Here is a 26,998-nt window from a genome sequence, read left to right as displayed (position 1 = left end):
AGGCACACTCAAACATGGGTGGCCAACTTGAATATATATTTTTAAGTATCACCAAAATGATTCTAAGATGGCTACTGATAGATGCACAAGCGTTCTCGCACCTTGCCATTTATTTTTCTTCTTTACTTTATTCTTGATTAAATGCTCTAAAATGGTGGACTTACATTAGGCATTGTAAATTAAGAAATTAAGTATGCGCTTGGGATGCCATGCAAATACACAGAAGGTAGCAGCAGACTGCAGCTGCTGGGCCTTTGCATAATCTAAAAATATATATAAAGTGGGACAGGTGGCAGGAGTAACAACTGACAAGCAAGGAAAGAGCAGACTGGTAACAGTGTGTAGCTTAAGGGTTCTCACAAAATCAACCGCATCACTACGATCAGTGAAACAGTAGAATACCTTGCCCCACCACAATTGAAATGTAAGCAAAATAAACTAAACCAACAATGGTCTACAGGTTCCCTCGACACAAAAGAGCTATTTTGAATATGGGAATATTTGCTCCTCTCCAAATCCCCCATGCTAGGCACCATATTAAAAGCATCAAGAACATATAAACTACCTATTCTACCTGCCAAATGTAACATTTTACACAAACTGTAAATCCTTCTTAACCTTTAGATTATTTCAACCTCTTCACATCAATAGCGCCCCTCATCCTTCAATCTCTAAGTGAAAAAGCAGCTTCATTATTTCGGGAAAAATCAATCCTGCAAGAGACAGCAATTAACTAGCAAAATAATAAAACATCTCAACTCCACCAACGATTACTTGGATCTCCTACTTGCCAGCACCATCTAGATTAACCTCCACCACTTCGAAAAACATATGGTACTCCTCAATCAATGGCTAACTTTACTATGGCATCTTGTTGACATTTCACCTCAGTTTTAGCACAGACACTAAAACCCTAAAAATATTGGGCAAAGTGCACTCTGTACTCGATGATGGGGACGCCTGCCTACTTGTTCTCTTTGACTGCTCAACGACATTTGATAGAAGTGATTGCTGTAGGCTAAGACAAATACTGGTGAACCACATGGTTGCCTGCAGCCAAGCTTCATGTTGGCTCACCCACTTTCCGAGCATCCACTCTCTTAAGCCATGGCAGATATCATGGGACAAAACTCTCTACACCTTGTGCTACCCAAATCTTTGAAGAGCATTTGTTTCCACCAACATCGCCAGTCTAGTCTAAACATGAAAGAGAGGATGGTTGGCTGGGGCCTAACTCGTGAAGCAGCTGAGATTACTGCTAAGAGAAAATTAATTAAATGAAGGATAAAATGGCAGCATTCCAAAGAGACAAGGGACACATCTCCATGGGGCTCTTTGAGCTGCAATTTAAATTGCAGGATTAAAAGAAGTCTTTTGAAGATTACAATTCAATCCATGTGAACTCTCAAAAGGTCAGTGGTGTACTTCAAAAAATCCAACCGAAAGTATATTATTTGCATATTTAATTTAAAAGAGGGTGTGATTTTCAACAGTTGCCTGGTTTCTGTAGTAAAGTTCACAGCTGTACTTCAGAAACTAAAATTCACAAGTCAATTAGAAATTGATTAAGCTCACCATTTCTTTCAGCCCAAAATAGTTCAACTTCCAGGTAAACTATTTTCAAGGTCCTCGGAAGGGCAGTAAGCAAGAGCTGCTATCAAGCAACACTAATTTCCCAGCATTTCCAAAAAGAGACAGGTAGGTTAATCAAACCTTTTCAAGCTAGGAAATCTTGCCACAAAAGCGTTAGGATACAAATGCAGTTCCTACCATTGGTGGCATTGCTGAGTTGGCTACAGAGGATGCCCTATGCTAATAAATGTACCTCCCTTGCTCAGTTAGTCAAACCCATGGTAGCAAAGCAATGAGGGAGTAGCCACACCAGACAATAAAACAATCACTATTGTAGATTACATACTGTAATGATCAACTTTACAACAAACTGAGTCCATAATCACCACACGCTGGAGATATATGGGCCTTGTACCACTACTATCTGATGCAGGTTGCTGACCCAGAGGAGCACTGAAGTATTGTTTAGAGACCCTTGTATTGGTGACCAGCGGTGTGAAATTGATGTGCATTTTATAATATAGTGTTAGGCGGCTTGATATGGAATGTACTAAATTATGGGGTCAGGTTTGTGATGGGTCTGTCTTGTTGTATTGCTCTAATTTTTCTTTCAATTTCGAAAACTTATTTAATAAAACCAATTTGAAACAACTGAAATTGTAGTTCCTACAAACCCATTACAATATGAATCTACCTCTATGAAGAGTCCCAAGCATTTTACAGCCTTCTTGGACAATAATCATCCTACGCCAATAAACCTAACTTACACACCACATATTATTTTGTGAAAATGTTGTTTATTCTCGTTCTACACAAAGGAGTGTCAGGGTTTTAGCGGTTGATGTATGCAAATGCACTCTCACTTTTTGTAATCTAGTTGAAATGTGGCATAAATAAGTCATTGTTGTTATGCTGCGGTGCTGTTTTCCCCAATTATGTATTTGTTTCATCTCCATACATGTAATAAGTCTCATACAGTCGCTACGTTTTCACAGTAAGATGGGAAATGGACAGAGTTGGTCTTATGTCTCAGTGCGCACCCATTAAAATCATTTTCTTCTTTCCTTGGCAGACACCGATTTACAAATCTGAATAAAGTGCTGTTAGAAGCACCCATACGCACAGAAAAGAATGCCATGTGACATTGAGTGCCATATGAACAAAAGCATTTTTGTTGCCAACAAACGGCCCAATTTGCATAATCAGGTTGTTCCAACCGCAAAAATGCTTTTACACATGTACAGAGCACAAACTGTGATTTGGTAACATGTTACCAAACTGCAATATATGTTTAGCGATTCGGTACTTAGAAGGGTCATGTTTAGGGCGTACCTTCCAGATACCGAATTTCAGTCCTATATATGAATGTTTCGCAAAAAGTTCAGTTTTTACTAACAGCTCAGGGAAAACTGCCTACTCTTAAAAATGAAACTTATGTTTAATTTTAGAAACGCATCACCTTTTCAATTAAGAAAATTGGGATGCATTTAAAAAAAAAAAAAGATTGATATATTAAAAAGCTTTATTAAAAAGCAATCGCAGACATACATGGTGGTCTGCTGACCCCAGCAGGTCACTCGCTCTGTGAGGGCTGCAATTCTTAATGGGTTGCAAACTGCACCCCCTCATTAATGTTCATGAGGCAGGTCAATCTGTGACCCAGAATGAATAGCTAAAAGAAACTCAATTAGAAATATTGATTTCTTCAATGCAATTCACAAAAAATAGCAATTACGTAATCGCTATACCTAAAATCTGTACATATGGTCCTTAAACTGTAAAAGTCGGCAAAGCTCCAGAACCCGGTTCTTTCAACACTTCGGAGAGGGTTTCATTACAGTCTCATTCTAAGATACCCAAACATTGTAAAGGCAGCACCTTCAAAGTATAGGAAAAGCACAATGTAGATTGAGAAATTAGTCACAAAAGTGTTAGCCACCCAGCTGGCCTTGCTCATCTATTCAATTTAGTTTCAATTCAAGCACATTTTCTCAAAGCTGTCTATTATCTCCCAACTGTCAAGATCTGGAAGGAGAAGGCTCATTCTTAAAACGGGGATGACCACTTCTAGAAGCAACACTGTCTAGCCAGTCTATACCAAAATTTACAGATGATGTCTAATTCGATAACAGTGTCAAACAGCACCACAAAAATACTAGAAAAGCAAACAAATCTTTTGGGTGCAAATACAGATGGAAGAACCTGCTCTTTTATCAAAATCTTAAGGAATGTAAGGGTAAGATGGGAATTTAGAGGAGGACCTTTGCTAATATTCAAAAGTGATCATCTCGTCGAGCTTGTAAGAGCTGAGCTGGTATTTAAGTATCTAAGATTGCAGGGCAGAATCAGTCAGCTTAAGTTAACAAGCATTTGCAATGCAACAGGTATCGCATTTACGCGAGTTTGAGCTGGTGGAATTCTAAATGACAATGCCTTTTATATAGGTTTTGTTGTTTGAAACAGAAATAAAACGCATTGTCATTTACAATGCCAATAGCTTAAACTTGCGTAAATGCGAGACATATTGCATTGCAAATACTTGTTTCTCCTTGTTGCATGCGGCCGGAACACAACCCACTCAGCTTTGCCAAGCGATCACTTGAGACTTACTTCAGCAGAGTGGCGTTGGCACCGAGGCGCAGTCTGAAGGAGGAAAGCCACACATGTGGAAATGATAGTGGGGAGGCGACCCACTGGATTTTGCACGACCTCCCGCTCGTCAGGTGAAAATCGCAGCAGACACGTCTTTCCTGCCTGCCTTGGAATCCCACAAAGTGATGAATTCTGAGGACAAAGGGGCACAGAGAAGTCAACGTGCAATGTTATAGCCTGAGAAAATATTTTGCCGTTCCTTTTTTTTTTTCTCGCAAGGTAACGCAAGACACTACTTATGAAGAGCCTCATAGGGAATCTCGCAGGGGCGCCAAGATTAAATTAGCAGTTCTGCCCATGCTTCGCAAACCCAGGCCTGAAAACAGATTAAGCAGGCTTCATATATATCGAAAAACGCTTCAAAAGCCTTTTGGAGCGAAGCACACAGAGTTCCTTTACAAATATTCATCCAGAGTAAAAGATGACATTATTGTATTTTGGAATTCTGTGTAAATTTGGTTTTGTGTGTGAACTTTTATGGATTTTATGAAATTCGAATAAAGGTCTTTTGATTGATTGACATTATTGTTTTTCAAACCTTTTATCTCCTGGACTGGGGGTACATCCGCAGAGAGATCAGTGGCGCAGTGCTTTAAATTGAAACATACATGTAATAGTACCCTCTGTTTAGAGTACCTGTTTGCTCTTCAGAAGTACAGGTGGTCATCCATTTAGAAGTGATACTCTCCCCTTCAAACGAAAGAAGTGCAGGTGCTCAGTACCGGACAGCACCTTCCCATTTAAAGCACTGGTCCCTGGTCCGCTTGAGTAGCACCAAGCAAAGAATCACGGCGGAGGGCTCTGTGGGACAGGCACTTGCAGTGTACAATTCCGATTCACCCAAAATGTTTTTCGGTGTAGAAACGTGCAAAGGGTGAATACAAAATTTGCGTTCGGTTAAAAGGTGTGCAAAAAAAGCATATCACAAAAAAACTAATTGACTTTCAGCACTTTTCGGTCAGCTGTCTGCTACCAACATTTTACCTCCTTTGCCTATTTTCACTCTTGTAACTCCAAGTTTGGAGATTAGCGGGATAAGTGATTTTTGTATTTATTATTTTCAAAAACAATCGACTTGATTTCTCAAATATCGGTGGCCATGAATAACTCGATTTTTTGCCAATAAATCATTTAAAGAAGGAACTATACCGATTCTAACCCCTGTGTCAGGTTGACACGCGGTGACGGTGGTCAGTGTGCAGATAAAAGGCTGAGGTGGCCCTTATTGGAACTCTTGACCGATCAATTACCTCTTCTGCATTACCAAATATGTCACAATTAAGGTGAATACTAGCCTTCGGACTGTTCTAACCGGGTCCACGTTTGTTAGGAGTGCAGCTGGCGTGGTGGAAGCAAAGCGGTTTGCCAAGATCATACGGTGAGGACAGGTAGCGCCGGGATACTGGATTGGAGGGCTCCAAAGTTTGGAGGGAGAGGCGGCTCTTAAAAGCAGAATATGAAGTTCACTGCTTTCCTGTTGCCCTTTTAGACACAGCGTGTAGCCGTGTACCCAGGAACGCACCCCTGCAGAAGGGTGAAATCTCTCCCATTGTGGGTGGATTTTTTCAGTAAAACCCAAAAAGAGCTACTGTTCTTGACCGTAAAAGTAGGCATCGACAAAACAGAGGGCTAAAATTTATATCATGACATCCCCGAACTTCGAGGTTATCAATTTCATTGCCTATAATTTTTAAATCCTATTTCTGTGTTTGGTGTTTTACTTGGACGATGAAAACTGCAATAGGATGCAAAATGCGTGCCCCGATTAGCAGATGTCCTGCCTGGGCCCCTTGTTGGCAGAGAGAAACATTTCACGGGTCTGGACAAACACTGAAACAAACACACAAACACACACAGATGCGCACGCGCGCACACACACACATGGACACACACACTTGCACACACATGCAGGTACGTACCAGTACCTGTCACGAGATCAGCTGCTGGTTTCCATATGCGGATCTTGCACAAATGACACACTTGCTTATTGTGCACTCCATGACAAACAGTGAAGGCTCATGTTGCTGTTCACTGAAACCTCAAAGGATTGCATTACCGGTTATTCTCCTGCTAACAGGGATGACATGCGCTTTGTTTGGCGCTACACAGCACCACGTGATCACACTGGAAGAACACTCTTCAGTTGCTTTATATTCTCATCTGAAAGTAAAACTAGGCTGCAACCCTCGCCTCTGAGCCATGCACCCCAGGGCCTCTGTGCACACCGCAGCGAGTGCAGTTGTGCTTGGCCTGTGGCTCTTTAGGAGCTCGGCGAGGGCAGTGCTGCGCCCGAAGCAAGGAGGAATCACCTCCAGGTCTGGTAGAGCAGCTGTTTGTGTCTCCCCGTGCTTAAGTTAGAAGTCCCTGGAAATCCCTGGTCTTCGGTTAAAGCGGAAGGTACACACTGCCTTCATTACTTTCTTACACCATAAAAACTTTATGGTGGCTAGAGGAGAGAAAGTGTAAACGCAAAAAACACATGAACACTGAGTCCTACTGCCAGACAAACAAGCGCGGTCCCAAAAGTGAAAGAGGACCACGCTGCAGCATGGGGATCTCTTGTCTTTATGGGGCCATGTGTTTCTAATTAGAAACACAATGCCCCATAAAGATAAGAAAGTGCTTTGCGACAGACGCAAAGCTGGCGAGCCAGTCCGGCTTGCAGGCGAAAGGGCGTGAACCCAAAACCCTCATATCCAATGGCAGTCCACCGTTTAGCATAAACGGTGACACAAGCCAATGGAAATGAGGGGCGGGGCTTCAAGCCCTCTACTGAAACTCCTCATCTACAATAAATCTCGCCGAGGCGAGCAGCGCTTTGCGCTGCCACGCGAGACCTAAAAACTGGAGTCAAGGAAAACTGTTAGAATGAGTAAATGATTATTGTAAGCAAAATACTAAAATGCTGGAGCAGAGAATAATCCTGCAGTTAAGAACCGTACAGCTCAGAAGAGCAAACTGGAAACAGTTTGAGCAAATTAGCTACAGCCTGCTAAGTGCTTCTATTACCAGCACAGGAACAGCATGAAGCACCCCTCAAGGTCTGACTTAAAGTGTTTCATTGGCTCCCAGTGGATGGCAGTTCAACAATCTAATTACTCACGTGCAGAACTATGGATTGTTGCACGGTGGTAGAGAGGGTTACATTTGAAGAAGGGTAATGCCTGTAAACATTTGGGAATTACTTTATGACAAAATATATAGTAAGGCATAAGACATTGTTACAAGGATGCATAGATGACACAAGGAAAAAATGGCTTGGTCATGTAAGGGATCACAGCACAAGTGAAAGAAACAAGGTACAAAAAATGCTAAATGTGGATATGTTAAATAATGGCAGTAGATAAAATGGTGGAGTTATTATTTACAAAACTTTATCCAGTGGAGCATGCTTAATTGTTTAAGAGTACAGTGCCATTGGTAGCAATGTTATTTTGGAGAAAGTCATTTATACTATATAGAATGTCGACTCACTGAAAAGGTACATAAACCTCCAAAGGAGCATCTAAGGAGCTGTATTATTTGGGGGTTGAAGGAGGACCAGGACTGCTATTAGCTACCCCAGTGCCCTGATGAGAACTGCAAACAGGGCAGACAGTGCAGAAGCAGTCTGTGGCTCCTGCCCTTCTTGCCTGCACAACATGTGGGACAAGGGCGATCAGGACACTGGATAGCTTCTGTTGTGTCCCACATCGACAAATGGCAAGCCAGAGGATACAAATAGCTCTGGCATTTTATAGGCAAGGTGGGGGGAGTGTGGCCCGGACAACCTTTCCAGCCTTAGAAAATGCCAGCAAGGCATAGGACATTTCTCCCGTGTGGAAACTGCTAATAAAAAACAGCCAAGGCAAGGGAAATGCTTGCCTTCAATTAGGCATGATGGGGTAGTAGTGGCTTTAAGACCTGGTGGGAGTATGTCAGGGAAAGAACTTACTCTTGGTACGGTGCAATAATTCATGGAGAGCAAAAATTTAAAATAGCCAACAGACAATGCTGGGGAAAATTAACTAATGGCACTGCAAGTGCAGCAATATTTGTACTCTTACTTGTGCCCCATCTCATGGTTCTGGCTAAGCCAGAAGGGGTAAATTGAAAGGCATTTTACTTCTTACATTTTGTTTTTAGCCTGTCAGACAGACTGAGGAGAGTTCAGCATAAGTGGACACACCTATGGCCCACCTACATATTCATAATAAAGCATGGACTCTTCTACTCTGCTGTTTGTATTCTTTAATGGCATGGATGTTCACAGTCAGCAGTAGATCACATCCTCCCCCACACTTACTTTTTTTGTTAAACAAGTCTGGTGTTTTATTCTCTCGAGACTACCAACATGCACTTGACGGTTAAACAAAGCTTTTTTATTGTTTTCCATTCTTTGGCTGTGAAAATCTCTGTGATCAAATGTGAGATAAACAAACAGGCCTACACTTTTAAAAACTATAGAGATGCCATCACTTTATTTACAAATTTAGCAAATGAAACTACTTTTCAGCCCTTTTCAAAATTTCTCTATGTACAAGAATATGCAACAAATTAACAAACATACCTCCATATGAGCAAAGACCCTAATCTTTTCCTTCTTTTTGTTGCTTAAAACTTTAAAAGAGCAGAAAACTATAGCAAGCAGAGTCTCCTAACCCCAAGAAGTATTGGGGGTGGTGATGAGATCAAAAAAGGGAGATCCTGTCCCCAAAAATAAGAACTACAGGTGCTCTGGTTTGAAGTATCTGTGCATCCAGAAGCAGGGGCCCACAGATCATGAGACACAGTACTAGTCCCCTAAATCTGAGTAAATGATGTGGGTATGATCTTGGATCAGCTGCAAAAAAGAGGTAATGCTAAACTAAATTAAGAAAGACTGGATTCTCTTTAACTACAGCCTTGTGTGCACCGCCATAGGCCATGCAGAACTGAATCTGGCTATAAAAATTCTGAGTGCAAGCAGTGGAATAACTAAAACAAGCATTGGCATAGCCAATAGGTCTCGCCTTTGGGACCTTAGTGTTTAGCCATGCAACAGTTGCATAACTAAATACTTATAAGGTCCCAAAAGCGAGACCTATTGGCTATGCCAAGCGGCCGCGAAAGTGATCGCGATCACGATCAAACATCAAAGCGGCCGCAAAAGTGAAAGTAATCGCGGTAAAGCGCTGCGCGTGCGCCCGCGCACATGCACTGTAGCTCTAGGCTGGCCTGGTAGCACTTTTTGGAGCCCTCTCAATAAGTCTCACCAGACCAGCGCATGCGCTGGGTCAGGCGAGACCTAAAAAATGGCAGGGCCCCCATTCGGAATAGGATGAGGGATCCTCACGTCACATATCTTAGAGATATTTATGGGGCTGCATAGGCCTGCATTGCACCTCTTCGTGCAAAGCATTGCTGAAGGCCACCACATGTACCCAGAACCTGTTGAAGGTCATAGGCAATGCTTTCGGAGAAACAGGGGCTGGGCAACCAGACCCCGCTGCCATCAGTGAGAGGGCCTGCGTAGTGGGTTCTTTTAACACAGGAGCGGACATAATGGTATGGCTCATGGTCAGGACCTCCACTCAAAGACGCTGCGCATGGCCAAAGGGCTTGGTCAGTGGTTCTTAGCTTTGGGCTAGTGCCAAAGTATAGCATTACAAAACAACAAACTCTCTAAAGGTTCAAAACTTTGTTAAATTAAGTTATGGTTATTTGCTGAGAAGAGAAATAACTCTTAGACAGTTGTCTAAAAAGGTTCAGGCAAACGGATGTTAAGGTTACAATAAGAAACCTTGTAACCACAGATTTACCAGTTGTGTCAAGCAGCACAACCATAACTACCCTCATCACCACTGACCTCCCCAGCAAGGAGGGCTTGAGTCTAAAGTTTGTAAAGTCTTCCTTATTCAAAACTAATTTATATTGACACAAAAAGCAAGTGAAGAGAACAAGTTATCCATACAGCCAACACGTGTTTCTTCCCACTGGACTTTTATATGAAAGGTTGGGAAGTATCAAATATACAGCATTTATTGCAGAGTAAAAATAGGGTTCAAAATGGCTCCAGGTAACACGTTGTAGAATACAATGAGGTTGATACAGTGAATTTACGTATTACACATGTTTGTGCCTAGAATGTCACAACATTGCAGAAGAGTGACTTTTTACTAGTATCCAGAATAATAAATGACCTTAAGTAGTTACTAGTTAAAAACATGTCTATGCTACCCATAAGTATGCACCTGCAAAGAGTAGGCTTAATGTATGCCCCTTATGGCTGTCCACTTTCTGGGTAAAGCACATCATGTAGTAGCTGATGCCACTCGCTCACATTTCTGGCTACTATGAGAAAACTGCTTTTTGTCAGTTTGTGAGGGACGGTCAAACTGGATAGTGGGAGTTATTTTTTCAAACTGCACGAGCACTGTTTTTAATCCCTGACACTATGATATAGATATTAAAGCAGTTTTCTCATAGTAGCCAGTTTTAATACACTTAACACTTTTTCACTAAGCACTGCACCCATCACTTTATGATAGCTAGCTCTTCATCTGACGGATCTTAGTGTATCCAGTGGTATTCATTAAAACATCCCTGAGCTCCTCCCTCGTAGTCAAGGGGGTTGTAGCCCTCGACTGTACTAGGTTTACAGCCAAGAAGAGATCCCAGATGACGAAGCATGTCACCCTTGGGTGAGTGATGGCATTCCGTCCTTTAAATAGAGCTTCCCACTGTAAGGTCACGGTTGTGAACATATATTTTATCATTCAGGCTCGTATATAGGACGCTTAGGCGCCAGGTGATCAATGAGACCCACAGATATATTTTTGTATTTTCGAGTTCTACTTAGGGATAATATCTGTGCTGGCCGTTAAATTGTCCCTGGACCCTCCAACCTCAGGTTTATTTCTTTTTCGTAATCACATCACACACATGGCTGTGATACTGCCCAGGCCGCTGTTCCCAAACAATGCATGATGGAGGGATAAAGCATTTCAAGGACTCAATCAAGTCAAGGTGCAGGGTAAACACTAATCCCACTTCCCACAAGTGTGGAGGTGCCATTACAAGCTTTCAACTATACATTTTGTATTTCCCATTCTTATTTACAGCTACTTTTCCAAACCAATTTGAAAATAGATGTTTGAGTCAATACAAGGAACAGCTATGCTGAGACCTTATGGGACTGAAAACATAAGCATAAATGGACCTTTTTAGCTTTTGCTGTACAGACGACGAAGCTCATAGAAAACTCGAAAACTATCTCAAGTTATGCAAAATCACTTGTTTCGGAATGAAGAGGACTCAAGGAGAGACTCTGGGGCAGGGAGCAGCCAAATTGAATGGTCTGGGCTCAACTCATGCTATAGTCGATCATATTTTCTTTTCAATCTTTATATAAGTGGGCAAAGTGCATAACCACCAAGTGGACATTCCACAGTACTCCAAAGGAAATAGTTCCATACACTTTAAATTTCCATGCTAGAGAAACCTAAACTGAATAATACTGATGAGAGAAAAATAATCACGGCTAGGATATTCAAGAAGAGCATTTAATTACTGGGAAAATTAAAACACTGGGAGGCAAAAATCTTTATTCCATGCTGAGAGAAGACACTCAAAAAGAATGTTCTAAAAATAAGGGACTGTTATTTTTTGCGGACTGTGGATTTTATTTATGTAGCAGCTGTATAAAGCACTAGTGCACTAACAATAGCAATATTGTGTTCTAAATAGTAACAGATAGATTAATACATCTTAACCATAAATTATAACTTGTGATTAGGCATTAGACACGGTTGCGTATTGGGGCCAGATTTATTCATAGACGCATGTAAAACGAACATCTCACTTACCTGAGGTGCAAACATGGTGTCATATGTGGGATTGTAGGTGACTTCTTTGAGGGAAGGGTCAAGGTGAACTCCTGTTTCAACATCTTCCTAAAACAAAAAAAGGACAACATTAAATTCAACAAATAGCCTTGTATCCACATGGCAGTCCAAATGACATTAAAATCAGCTAAATGTATTGGTACATTTACATTTGCCCAACAATATTTAGTAGTTCAAAAGCATAATTGTAAGGGGCTTTTTGTTTCCAACGGATGCTTGCTTTTGAAATTATGTCGCAGTTTTAAATGTCTATGAAAAATATGGTTTTAGTAATTCTAAAGAAATTTTAAAAGTTACGTTTATTTAATAAAAGGGTGTAAAAACACTCAAAGCTTAAACCTTTCTCACCCAATGACCAAAATGACAAACTGTGAAGTACAAACTCATAACAATATCCAAACACCACTTCCTTTACATTTTTAAAAGACACTAAAATACTAAAAAGCGTATGTTTATCAATGCCTGCTTTTTACTTCTCCGTAAAACATGATTCTCCAACAATTGCAGACTGATTAGAAAGTATTGCAGTCCAAAATTATAGTCTGCAGCCTGGCAGGATGAAAAAAACCTGATCTCAGTCATATAGGAGCACTAAATAACAAAAAAGTTCATCTATCAAGAAAGTAAAAGATCCTTAGCCATTTTCGACCATACTGTGATCTCACGTTAGGAGAGCCCCCCACGCATCCGGTCCTTCACATGATACTGCGAATGGGACGGGGTCGTCACCTCACGACCTGGCTATACAAATCCATCCGGGAGTTGACACCCTCATCATGGACGCCCCTACGGGCCCTATGGGAGGAAGAGGTGGGGCGGGCGTTTCACGATAATGAGTGGGACAGGGCACTCAAATTCCCCAAAAAAGTCTCGGAATGCCCGCTTCAAAAATATACAATATTATATTCTTCATAGGGCCTACTTGACCCCAACGCGCCTCCAGCGTTTTTACCCCGACACAATATTCCTCTGCCCCCGCTGCCAGGCGCCAGACGCCGATTTCCTCCAAATGTTTTGGTCGTGCCCGGGGATCCGGGCATACTGGTCGACTATCCACGAGACCCTTCGGGACCTTACGGGGTTGCCCCACCTAGATACCTGGGAGTACTGCGCACTGGGAATAATGGGCCGGAAGAAGCGGCATAAAGTGCCCATACGATTCGTCTCATTAGTACACCTCCTGGCTAAACGATGCATAGCTATGCATTGGCGTTCCCCTGCGGGTCCCCCGTTGGCGGCATGGAGGGGAGCGGTGCTCAAATGGTCTACGGCTGAGGAGGATACCCTGCGGGAGAAGGAGGCGAAGGGTACACGCAAAACCCCGATATCCCTGGAGTGGGCGCTGTTGATGCATCAGTTTAAACAAACCCAACCCCTAGCTGATCAGGACGCGGACGCGACCTCCCCTACTGCCACGCGGCTATGCGCGACACATACCCACTCGGCAGACGCCCCCCCCTAACACTTTACACTCACCCCGGAGTGACTAGGTTCCTATCCCCGCTGCCCCGAGGCCTGCGCCTATGCCATGGGTCCGCCTGCTTCGACGCGCTGCGGCCAGGAGTTTCCAATGCGATGCCTCACCGGTTACCTTACGGACCACATGTGCTGTGGTCTAGTTGACCCTTCTCTAATAGTCCATGACTGCCCCTAGTTCCCTCCCCCCCTCCCTGGTTTGGTCTGTTATACGGCAAACACCTGTCGCATTGCATATAACTGCAGCAAAGATGTTTATAAATGTCAAGATTGATTTCATCGGACTGAAAACATGTGCTTAATAATACTGCGATCCAATACTGATATGTAACAACAGTACTAACAAATGCCAATAAAAACAAGTTTAAAAAAAAATAAAAAATCAAGAAAGTAAAAGACCACTGCTAATGATGGGCTGAGGTTAAAGTAAATCAAGCAGACACCTACAATCACAACTTATTGGTGCTCAATCACAGAAGGGTGGTTGAGATCTAATCTTTAATAATATGGTTTCTTGACAGGAAACAAAATAAATATGTTTCCAGTAGCATGCTGGGCTTAAAGGTTTTTCACACATTGAACTATTTTAGGGAAAGATTGACCCAGATTTTAAGCAGAGATTTTACTGAATGCCTAGTAAATGTGTTCACACAATGCTTGTTGCCTTTCAATTAGAACTCAGTCTGGTTACATAAATAATCATGGCTGCTTTGGGATACAAGGGTATTATTGTGCTAGCGCTCAGTGTTGACCCTAGCAAGATGTAGAATGATAATCTAAATGACCAAAGCTGCCCTTTAAAATGGATTAGAATTGTTACTGGTGGAATAATTTAATGCAAAGATCAAACAGCATGTGTAGATCCAGGAGAATAAGATCTAGGATATCCCAAGCAAAGTGAAGATACATGTGCACCCACATTTCCACTCTCCAACACTCAACCATGAGGAAATCTTCATTGGTGAGGGACCTGGCAAAGACTCTATAAAGATTGCTCCTAAGCAGAACGGATATGTCCTACAAGGAAGCCCACTAATTCATCAGAAAGTGCCCTAAATGGATCAAGGAGACAATCAAATACAAGGCCAACTCCCAATGCCTGCGCTTTCCCAAAGCCCATGGGCAACCAGCTCAAGGTGGGACTCTATATACAAGTAGTTTCCGCTGCAAAGTAGGCTGGATTCCCACAGCTAGAGGGGATGTTTAAGGAAAAATATAGGGCCATTCATTCACCACTTTTAAAGAAGAGCACCCAAGCATGGGAGGACCACAACCACTTTCTCCCTCCTTGATGAAGACTCCCACGCAAGCTGTCACTCAAGGCTGGTGAGATGCTTTTTCTGTGTTACTAGGGAAATTGCCATCTGGTCAATTACCCTATGTGGCAAAATGCCAACCCTCTATTCACATGTGAGCACGGTAGTTACATTTTAAAAGAACGCCTTTTAGGGGAGGAATTCTGGACCCTGAGATTCAGTTAATCACTGTATCCTCCATCGTTCGTACAACATAAAGACTAATTGAGGAATTATTTGACATGAGAAAAGATAGAAATTGTCCCACAAAAGAAATATATTATACATCTGGGAATCCGTTCTAAGGTAAAATAAAAGATGATTAATATTCCCAGAACCTTGTTTTGTGATATTAAATATATACTGTAGGCTATAGCCAAATAAAGTACATTTAAAGTGAGTGACATTAATATCCAGGTAGAGAGCATTACAGTGATCTAACTTTGATGTGATGAGTGCCAAAGCTACTTGTTTATGTGCATGAAGTGGAATATAGGAAAACACTTTCCTCAGCAATTTAATTATCCAAAAACAGGGAGAAACTGTCCCGTTTACCTGCAAATCAAACAATAGATTTCTATTGACCACTACTCCAAGATTTTTTGCAAAGTCTGTTGGAGTAGGTAAGGTCCCCAGCCTATCTAGCCACCACCAGAAGGTTGCCCAACAAAGATCAGTACCACCACCCTTGTCCCCATTTAGTCGTAAGTAGTTTCTTTCCATCCATGTGGCCACTGTCTGCATACAGATGTCCCTAAAAATAGACATGATGATTTAAGCATCAGCAGCAAAAGACAAAGCTTGGAGCCTAAAAGATCAGAAACGTTTTGCCAGTGAGGAGACATACAAGTTGAACAGTGTAGGGCTCATAGAGGAGCCCTGAGGCACCCCACATGGCATCATTATGGACTCCGAGCAAAACTGATCCACCATGACAACCTGTGACCTGTCACTTAGAAAAGAGGCCAAGAGTTTAAGTGCCAAGTCTGTGACCCCAGTTGCTGGAGCCGATCGACAAGCCGGGTTGGGGAGATGGTATCGAAGGCTGCAGATCGGTCCAGAAGAACCAACACTGATGCCTCCCCAGCATCCACCATGGAGCGGATGTTGTTGACTGCAGATACTAATGCGTCTCAATCCCATGGTTGCTCCTCTAGCCAAATTGAGATGAGTCTAGGAGTTGGAATTGTTCAAGAAAGTTCATAACCTGAAAGTTCAGATGTTTCTCGAGGAGTTTAGTGGGTACAGGCAGCAGGGAAATGGGACAATATTTTTTTAGCTTTGCAGGATCCAAATTGGCCTTTTTGAGCAGAAGCTTCACTACCGCCTTTTTCCAAATTTGAGGAAAACCCCCAGATTCAATATCTTTATTCAGGGTTTCAGTAAGATGGGGGAAACTATATTCTTGGCTCCTAATTCCAAGATATTGGGGGCGGGGGGGGGGGGGGGGGCTCTAAGATGGAGCCCGATTTAACACCTAGCAGATAATGTTCTGTCTGCTGTTGTGTCAACAGAGTAAAACACACTAAGCTTGCTGTGGGCTTGTCTTTGGTAGACAGATTACTTTGAAGGCCAGATTCTGCCTGAGACTCTACATTCAAGGAGTTCGAGAACTTAGAGTTGTGAAGGTCCAGATCTTTGTATATATCCACAACTTTGTGAAATATAAGAATTTTGCCATTCGGACGCAGAAATCCTGGGAGTTCTCTATGCGCAAAGGAGCTCAGGGGACAGATTAGAGGTTTATTAGCCTAAAAAGATATTTAGTGGATTTAGTTGAAGCAAGCTCATTGGTACAGTACAGTGACTTTTCCTCTCTAGCTGCTTTAACTTCAGCAATTCTTTCAGGATGGAGATAAGATTACCGCCATGCTCGTTCCTGGCAACAACACACGTCTTTCTGAAAACCATGGTGCTGTGGGCGTCTTTCTTCGTATGTAAATTACCTTAAGCGGGGCCATGATATCAATGAATGCTGTGAGCCACAAAGAAAATTGTAAGGCTGCTAATTCAGCATTCTCATGAGCAGTCCATTTGCAGTTATTCAAGGTCTGGGATAGTGTTTCTGCACGGAGGCATTACAGTTCCTTATAAGAAGTGAATTCATACTACCAGTAGGTGGTTCCTGGGAAGAGGTCCAAAAGGGAACAGCAAAATGGTCAGTCTAGGTAAGGGGGAGAGGATTAACAACTTTGACCTGGACGTCATTAGTAAAAAAATAACGTCCAAGGTGTGGCTACCTTTATGAGTGCCAGTCGTAACTATTTGGGACAGTCCACAGCATGACATTTCTTTGAAAGCCAAAGATATCACTCTCCAGGTGGAAGTTAAAGTCCCCTAGCACGGAGATTACTTTTACCCAGGTACGGTTCTAGTATGTGAACAAACTTGGATAGAAAGGTCGCCCTAGATCCAGGTGGCCTGTAGACTAGAATGCCTGCTAAAGATGGATTGGGGCCAATTTTATGAGAAAAAATAATGCTTCACAGGGATCAGTCATGGATTGAGTTAAAAATGCAGGTATATTTACTTTTATATAGAACTGCTAGCCCTCCCCCTACACTACCGGCTCTGTTGTGTCGCTCGATCGAATAGCCTAGAGGAACTGCATCAACCAAGTCGAGGTCAGAAAAGTCTTTAGCCCAAGTCTCTGTAACAAAGACACAGTTAGGCTCATGGGTAATAAACTTTGCAGCTTCTACCTTATTTTTTATAAGGGATCGAGCGTTGATCATGAATCCCAAATGGCTAACTGTGGTAATAGTAGTCCATTCATCAGAAGAAGGCAGATGGAATTCCTGAGACGAGGGGTAGGAGGGTGCTGAGGGTTTGAACTGGGATGGACACCAGGGACTGCTATTCATCTTATTATACGAGAGTGTGCTGAAGTTGAAGGAAGAGGGACAAACTAGTACACTAAAGTGACTACGCAGATTTAACAGCTGTTTTCTGATATAGGACAGACCAGGAGTCTCTTCGCTTGTGAAAGGGCCAAGGGTTCTTGTGCAAGGTGCATTCCAGGCCAGACGGGCTTGCCTTTCCTGCATTCCAGTATGTGTGTGACAAATTAGATAGATAGACTCAAGGCCACCTTTTATAATACATCAGGTGCAGATTAGGGACCGACTACAACTGATAGAGGTAAAAGTGGGTCCTAAACAAACCAGTGACCCTGAAAAGGGCTAACCAAGGTTCAGTCAAAGCATGGCAAACACAAGAATGATGAACCATTGAAAGTGACTGCATTCACGCAATTTTAAATCTTGCCAAAGGAGATCCCAATAAAATCAGATAGGGTAAATATCAGGTTATTTTATACACATACTATATTCCTGTACAATATAAAAAGGTCTCTGAAAAAGCTCATGAAATTAACAGCTGCCCATTCAAACTACCATGCATGGTGTTTGGCTGGGGGCGTGGCTGAGCAATGCAAGATGGCGGACTCATTTTGCTGAGGCTCCTGTGAGAGGGCCAGTCATCTGTCTGCATGCCTAGACCTCAAAGACAGAGGGCAGTCGCCGGTGACAAGGTGGCCCTCCCCTTGAGTATTGGTATGAGGAGGCGCCCAGGGACTGTAAACTACAGGCTCGGCGGCAGTACAGGGAGCCCTGGCGGTGTGGCGTGAGGGCAGACGGCACTGGTGATTGAGGGGGCCTGGAGACTGCTACTTGAGGTTTCCCTCCCCACCGTGTCCCTTCTGATATTCTCACCTGGACTCTACCTCACTGCACAGACATAGATATGACCATGTTGGGGGGCTGGACTGTAGCGCCTACCCCCAAGTGACCTTCAACGCACTTGCTTGGTGTAGTGGACCTTCGTGCTGAGCTACTAGCTGCCTGGTAATGGGAGGAGGAACTTCCTGAGGGAGACAGCCCCGGAGGAGTGGAGATTGGTTGCACAAGCCTCCCTGGTGCAGTTGGGCTTGAAGCACGGCACTGCGGGACGGCGAGGCTGTATGGTGTCCCACAACCCCGCTGGCTAACTGATGCCATCACCTCCTGAGGAGAGATCAGGAGTGGCTACCACAAGCAGATGACAACAGTGCTGCAGTACTCAGGAAAGGCCTGCTCCTCCCCTCTCCCCCCTCCCCCAAATGCGCATATAACTGGAACCGCACCACTTCAGTCCCAATCTGATGCAGACCCCATGGCCCTCAACTTGGATACCCTCCTTAACAACATCACAGCAACCTGGCAGGGCCTTGGGGGTAGGGTCAATGTAATTGCACTGGAGTTAAGACTACTGAGAGAGGACCAGAGGGAGCTTGCGGACCGGGTAAAAGGCTTGCTAGGGGAGCAAAAGGCATCCCAGCGGGCCAGTTTCTAATGCATAGGCGCCTTGTGGCTGCACTCAAGGACATGGGGGGCATTAGCAGCAAAAAGCACATTCCGCACCCTTTGACACAGGCACTTCCCGCAATGGGTGATGGATGCTGCTTGATTTCTTGGCTTTCAAAAACACTGTCACACAGCACACAAGATCCATTGACTTCTCCAAGACCCATCTGGGCGCACGATATAGGGAGTGGAAGGACTCAGAAGGAATGGGATAGAGTGTTGGCATACCCAAGTAAGGTTTCTCGCAATGCCCGCTTTCAATACAACATATTACACAGGGCTTATCTCACACTGCCCAAATTACATAAAATGCATTCTGCAGCTTCTCCGGATTGCCCTCGCTGCCACACCTCCATGGTGGACGTAGTGTACATGTTCTGGACGTGATGCACATGTTCTGGACATGTTCGAGCACTCATTCACTACGGGCAGGAATGTGCACGATCCTAACTCGTATTGCTGGCCGTCTGGGTCTCGATGGGGCAGCTAGCTGTCTACCCAGTTTTTATAAGCGGTGAAAGGCAGGTGGTGCCGCTAATCTCTTTAATGATTTGGCGCTGTTGATGGCCTGTTGTATGATAGCTATGCACTGGAAGCGTTGAGAAGAGGGTTGAGGTGAAGACCCATTGCAGCTGTGTGGGAAGAACTCCTCTCCACTTTTCAGGGAACCCCTCCCCAACAGTGTTGATAGCGAAGCTTGACATGAAATCATGCTTTGTCCAGACAGTGCTTTTCCCAGGAAGGACTGATAGTTTTCCCCTCGCTTCCTCTCCTTCCCGGCCCCCTTCCCCCTCACCCCCCCCCCGTGAAAGAAGACTTAAATAGTAGCATTATTGGGCTTCTCTTGACCCACATCTCTTTCCCATTGTTTGAGGCATTCATTGCACCTGCCCCCCTAATCTTGGGTGTGCGGCTGCAGGTTATTTCTATACCCAGCTTGGGTTCATCTTTACAAAGATGGATTCATAGGCTTATGGTTTAAGCTCTGTTGACTCTGTTTGGAATTATCACACCATCATAAAACTTCACTATGTAATGTACTTGGAATTGTTACACTGCCATATCATACCTGTATTTACAATTGTCTGCATGGCCATAAGCAAGCATCTAGGGTTAATATTAAACTTCAATAAAGATGGTTAAAAAAAGATGCATGGAGTTTGGATGAGGAAATGCATGATGACTAAAGAGGACAGGCTGATGTAGGATGGCGAGAATCCGTTTTTAGAACGCACTGACCCCCTTGACAGGTCAAGTGCTATTCTAAAAAAAAATAAAAAAATAAGTTGAGCTCCTCAATATCTGGCATGGGGGGATTCTTCATTCAGATAAGCTACTTGAGAGGGTTCCTTAGAGGCCTCACACTCTTCTTGTTTCCCCCCTTTCTTATTGTGAATGTGACCCACGTCGCTTCACGCTCAGCTGCAGGATATTTTCTTAGATTCTAATACATTTAACTAATGTTTATTACCATTTTCTTTACTATGGTTAGGAGGTCAGCTGCTTATCACCTCTAATGAATGTCCACTGACCACACCCCCCAAACATTCTAAATAATTAGCCAGCCGAAACTAAAATATTTTCAATTAAGACCAAAGTACAGTGGCACATGTTACATGTGGTTACCGTAAAAAAAAGGTTGGTTTCGGGCATGCCACTTCAGAACTGAACACCCGTAATCAAAAGATGCAGTCACAACTTGTCAAAGTAACCATCAGTTGCATATCGTCAGCATAAGAAATAATTTCAATGCCAAAGGAAAGGACCAGCTCAGCCAAGGGAGACATGTAAATGCTGAATAGAGTGGTGCTGAGCTATGAGCCCTGCGGTACAGCATAGATGAGACCAACCCCCCTTAAAGAGTGTACAAGGAAATAAAAGAAAATCCAAAAGAAAGACAACTAAAATAACAAGCATTGAAAATGCAATAGGTCTCGCCTTTGATTAAGTTAAAGCCATTTGCTTTGCGATGGTTTTGTATAGAAAAGCAAAATGGCTTTAACTTAATTAAATGTGAGCCCTATTGCATTTTTAATGCTTGTATCTTATGTTTTCATTCTCCCCATCTTACAGTCTCCAAACTGCTCATCACACGTTGGCTGCCTTTTCGTCATTCTGTCACTCCTTTCACCCAAGACTCTTTGCTTCTCAAGCGTGTGTGCTGTGATTCATTTCCAATGGAATAGGTGTCCCATTACTGAAAGCTTGAGCTATTGGCATTGAATTATTATTGGCAACGCCAATAGCTCAAACTTTTAGTAATGCAAGACCTATTGCAGTAGTAGAGAGTAGTAGAGAGTGAGTAGTAGAGAGTGAGCAGTAGAGAATGAGTAGTAGAGAGAGAGAGTAGTAGAGAGAGTAGTAGAGAGAGTAGTAGAGAGAGAGTAGTAGAGAGTGAGCAAAAGAGAGTAAGCAGTATAGAGTGAGCAGTATAGAGTGAGCAGTAGAGAGTGAGCAGTAGAGAGTGAGCAGTAGAGAGTGAGCAGTAGAGAGTGAGCAGTAGAGAGTGAGCAGTAGAGAGTGAGCAGTAGAGAGTGAGCAGTAGAGAGTGAGCAGTAGAGAGTGAGCAGTAGAGAGTGAGCAGTAGAGAGTGAGCAGTAGAGAGTGAGCAGTAGAGAGTGAGCAGTAGAGAGTGAGCAGTAGAGAGTGAGCAGTAGAGAGTGAGCAGTAGAGAGTGAGCAGTAGAGAGTGAGCAGTAGAGAGTGAGCAGTAGAGAGTGAGCAGTAGAGAGTGAGCAGTAGAGAGTGAGCAGTAGAGAGTGAGCAGTAGAGAGTGAGCAGTAGAGAGTGAGCAGTAGAGAGTGAGCAGTAGAGAGTGAGCAGTAGAGAGTGAGCAGTAGAGTAGTAGAGTGAGTAGTAGAGAGGAGGAGAGAGTAGTGGAGAGTAGTAGAGAGTGAGTAGTAGAGAGTGAGTAGTAGAGAGTGAGTAGTAGAGAGTGAGTAGTAGCGAGTAGTAGAGTGAATAGTAGAGAGAGAATAGTAGCGAGAGAATAGTAGCGAGAGAGTAGTAGAGAGAGAGTAGTAGAGAGAGAGTAGTAGAGAGAGAGGCTCTGAAGATGAAACCACACCTCTGTCTCTGAGGGACATCTGTGTCACTGCCCCAGGGCAGCAGATGTAAAAGAAAAGAGCTCCCACAGTGCCACGTCTCTCCAGTGGTGTTCTAAAGCAGCCAGGAGGACCCTGGCTTGACATTCTGAGTCCACGCAGGATGAACAATGCCCATCTGATAGGTGTCCAAGCGCTAGGATGAGAGTGGGGGGCTTCACTGTCCCGTGTGCCAGCACCCCACATCAGCTTGCTGGCGCGAGGTGAAAAGTTGTTTGGGTCAAAGTCTGCTCAGAGCGCTTAGGAGGAGTAAATGAGGTGTGGAGCGGCGCAGGAATTTTAGCGCCATCGGTGAAGTGACATTTCAAACACCCATCCTTTATTAAACGGGCGCATGTGATGGTTTTAGATACAATCTTCCACCCTTGAAAAAGGCTCCCTAGGCAGCTGGCTTGAATGATCTTAGTATAGTACCAGCCCAATGCAGTGGTCTGTCACGTGCTGGCAGTTTTACCTGCTTCTAAGCACCCCTAGTTCATAGTGGTAAGTGAAGAGAAATTCAGGCTCAAGCTGCTGGCTGCCCCACCTCCTTTGTAGAACGACCAGACTACACCAACTGGAGAGATCTTTTTTATCAGTCTTGTATGCTACCACTTTAAAGGCAACATTGCAGTATTAAATACAAGGAAACAGCTGTGAGATAAAATAATCTGGTCTTTATATACAAACTCTACGACCAGGTAAGGTTAGTTTTGAAAACAACAGTAATACTCAATAATCATCGGTCCTCGAAACACTATGACCTGATCCTTGGCAAAGCTACCACGGTCCTTTACTGAAAACCCTTTCCCAGACATGCTATTGACTTTTTTATGTAGATCTTACCCTTCAAAACGTCAAAACTCTGAAAAATGAAAGTTGGACCGATGCTGCCTCTCTGTATTTTCACGTGACTCTTAGATTACACAGGGTTGCAGCAGGCGCGCGCATGGTGGCGTGCTTTTAGCACGCCGTTTTTAAAGTGCACGTGTGCGCGCATGGCGGCATGCTTTCACTTCAGTTTAAAGTGAAAGCACACCGTGTTTAAAGGCGCGCGCACACATGTGGACAGGTAGACCCGAGCTACAACAAAATGGCGTGGGACTGTTCACTGTCCCACGGACACGTGCATGCTGTCTGCATTGGACAGATGGCGAGTGCAGCCATCTTTGTCCATGTAGACAGGTGCATGAGTCCACGGCGGAGAATCGATTCCAAAAGGTCTCTCTGACGAGCTCAGCGCATGCGCTGCTTTCGCCAGGCGAGACCTAAAAATGAGGTCTGTGAGGACCAGGCTCCCCTCAGCTTGTGGGGTTGAGATACAAACGACGGACTGGGGGGTTGGAGGACCCAGGAGCTGAGAGAGACACTCTCATAGCACTCAGATCCAACCAGGGAGTAAGGCAATCTGCAATCTATTAGCACCACAAAGAGAAGTTGTTGAGAGTTGGATCTCTAAACATGGGGTGACAAGGGGGAAAAGATATGGCAAACTCCTAGGAGGGCACAAGACTACATTACAGGTCAATGTTTATTGCCCGGTAGTGAAAGACCCTCAGCTAATTCAGCTGGCAGCAAGTCAGTGAAGAAGAGATATTTATGTATAAAGTTCAGAAGCCTTTTGCACAGCAGACAACTTATGGCAGTTGACTGTGTGTGCGTGGGTCAAGAATAGTATGGATTCATAAAATGAGTGGAAGTAAACTGTCACTAAAGGAGACCTTTACGTGGGAGAAGAATTTATTGCGTTTATAGACATTAGGGCCCCTCAACGCAATTTCTGCAAACTAGCAAATCAAGAAGGCCACTTTAATACATGGCCAGAGACTGGATATGCTCAAACCCTGTAAGAGGTGTTAGATGTGCCCATGTGAAAAAGGATATTAACCTTGTATAGGGTAATTGGAAAGGATATCCCCAAGAATTCTAAGACATTTTATTAAATGAAACTCCACATGCTTTAACCCCTTCCATGCGGCGCGAATTCCGCCGCGGTGCTGACCGTTTCTTACGCGGGCGGGCTCATGACGGAACGGTTCCGTCATGAGCACAGCTCAACCGACGCTCATGACGGAACCGTTCCGTCATGAGCACCGAAGGGGTTAAGTGTGAGATTTCCACGATGAGAATGCAGAGTATACAGCCTATTAAAATTAGAAATATAAGGAGGAAAAATCAGGTACAGTTTGCCCTACAATTGGCCAGAAAGCAACTATCAGAAGGAGAGATGTCAATTAAGACACCCATTTTGAAGGATTGCAGACGTAACGGCTTGGTATTTTTCCTGAAGTGATACAGAACAAACTGGCACAAACAGATGCCCAGCTAGATGACACCCATATAGACTAGCAGGCACTCGCACAGGAGCTGAACCATCCTGCACATGAACTGTCTCCGTTTACTCTTTTGTACACTTTATAAAATGTCAAAATAAGTATATGGTAATGTTTTAGGCTTTTGCGTATGCATAAACAAGCCTTGGCAAAGCCAAAAAGTTGTACCTTTGAAACGCATTAGCAGACTATTTTTGCTTTGCAGATGCTTGTTTCTAAAGCGGAACGTTATCAGCAAAAACAGCAATTATTGCCAAAGCCAACAGTACTAGTTTTATGGTGGTAACATATGCAGCACAGACCCAATAAAGGCAGAGATCGAAATTAAAGGCAGTCTACAAGGAACTCTCCAAATCTTATGTTCACTTCGATTTTGTTAAATAAAGGCAAAGTCAGGAATCTGCTATCATTAAGATGTAAAAATCATTAAAAAAGCTGAAATGATTGGAGTCATATAGCGAAAGTAATGTTGTAAAGAAGATGTGGGTAAAAAAACAGATTTAACATTGAAAAGAATGAATGCCACAAAAAAGATTACATATCCAAAGAGGGTCGAAACCTCGTGCATATCACATAAAAAAGAAGTATGAAGCTCCTGTGATATGTTTATTAGAAAGCTTCAACCTCTGGTCGCAACGACAAAGACCAATATGTTGTTGTATTAAAGTGCACATATATTTTCCGTTTTTTGTTAACAGCAATATTAAATCTCTGCTAACAAGAAGGAAAATAAAAACAGAGTACAGTTAAGTAAAGAGGGAGTAAATACTTTGAAATCAATATGACATTTTTACTTATTTCGGCGTGTCAAAAGGTTATTTTAACGTTTTATTTCCTACTGTGAAAAGCAACAAGAATTGGCAATGCTAATTGGTCTGGCTTTAACAAATGTCTGTAAATGTGAATCATTAAAAGTAAATAACATGGGAATTTATATGTATTTGTTTGAAAGCAAAGACCTGTAGAACAATATTGATGTAGGTTAAAAGGTCAGGTACAGTTGCACTGTCAAGTCAGACCTAAACATCCATGTAGGTTACGCTATGTGACTACCGGGCATACCTGCCGCCGCTACAAGGAAGACTTTCCGGCCCTGATGAAGTTCCTTTGAAAGGAACTAAACGCGCTGGCTGTTGTCCTGTCATCTGTTTTACAAAAGAAGAATAAAAGATATTGAAAAGACTGTATTCAACAGAGTTGGACTTCATTCTTGGTGCTCACTCCATGTTCTTCAATCTATCTATCTGGATTCCAGTGAGACCCAATTGCAGCGGGTCTAGGAGGTTGGATTGCACAGGACTCTTACTAAGTATAGCATTGGGATTGAGGTGCTGAACCCGTGGTCAGCCTCAGTTGGAAGAAATTTTGTGTAATCCATGTAGGCTAAAGTCTGCCCTTCTCCAGTCTATGCTGCTGTCAGAGAAAACACTATAAATAGCATTGCAATGTCATGTGTGTGCCCCTGAAACGTCAAACTCAGGTAGCTGGATAAATGAACAAAATGATCACCGTTTTGAGGAGGGCAAGCTCTTTTTTGTAGAAGCACACTTTTGCCCAATCAAAACATGTACTCCTGACTCGCAACATGTAGGCGGTGCAAATCCACTCTCTAGTGATGCTGACACAATTGTTTGTAGACAGCTGCGCGGTCAAACCAGACCATAAAAAGCAAGGACTTTATATCCTGCGTTGGAATACCGTTATATAAAAAATATAATTAAAAAAACAGTAAGTCTTAATAAGCAACGGAAGCATACAGCAAAGAGTTCGTTAGTAAAAAAATAAACGTTTAAGAAAATAATTCCAATAGGCGTTTGGTATACTGTTATGAAAGATAATACAATCACGGTTAAGGTAATCACTTGAGGGCAAATAAAAGAAAGAAAAAATGGCATTTTCAAAAGGCAGAAAAACCCCTAATCGGTTTTACTTTGTGGTCATTCATTATGCTTTTATACTGCCATGCAACTGTTGTAGATATTAAATAAGGAACTACTAAATAGACTCAAATGTCCCTTTCTGACTTAAGGAATACGTTCTCACATGTTTTAAATATACTGAACTATAAAGAGTTAATTCTTAAACTTTAAGTAACTATATAGTTCACACAGCTTAAAAGACAAAAAGCCTAACAGCACAGACCAATAGCCACTTTTTTTGTTTGCTACCTCGTGTGACTCCATTTAAAATTTACACGTAACAACTAGGGCTTGCACAAGTTAACAAATCCCACTGGTGCCAACAGTAGTGAAAGCCTGCTTCTTTAGCCATATGTACACATGGTTCAATAATAGGTGTATGAAATCACAATAACATCCCATTTAAGTAGTGCAGGGCGCCAGCTGTATTGACTCACTGAATATCAGCGCGATGTATAGGT

At 43.1% G+C, this 26,998-nt stretch overlaps 1 protein-coding gene across 1 annotated transcript in view; it reads right to left on the bottom strand.

Moving 5' to 3' along the window:
• The window catches only part of CDC40 (cell division cycle 40), a 386,639-nt gene that overhangs the window by 277,699 nt on the left and 81,942 nt on the right, over window positions 1-26,998 (bottom strand). The window contains exon 2 of the mRNA XM_085611551.1: window positions 12,051-12,137. Within this exon, the coding sequence (XP_085467677.1) occupies window positions 12,051-12,137 (87 nt within the window). The remainder of the gene's footprint in view (window positions 1-12,050; window positions 12,138-26,998) is intronic.

The sequence above is a fragment of the Triturus cristatus genome, chromosome 6 (assembly GCF_964204655.1).
Source record: "Triturus cristatus chromosome 6, aTriCri1.1, whole genome shotgun sequence".
NCBI lineage: Eukaryota > Metazoa > Chordata > Amphibia > Caudata > Salamandridae > Triturus > Triturus cristatus.
Note: the sequence above shows the minus strand (reverse complement) of the source record. Positions and strands in the feature narration are given on the sequence as shown.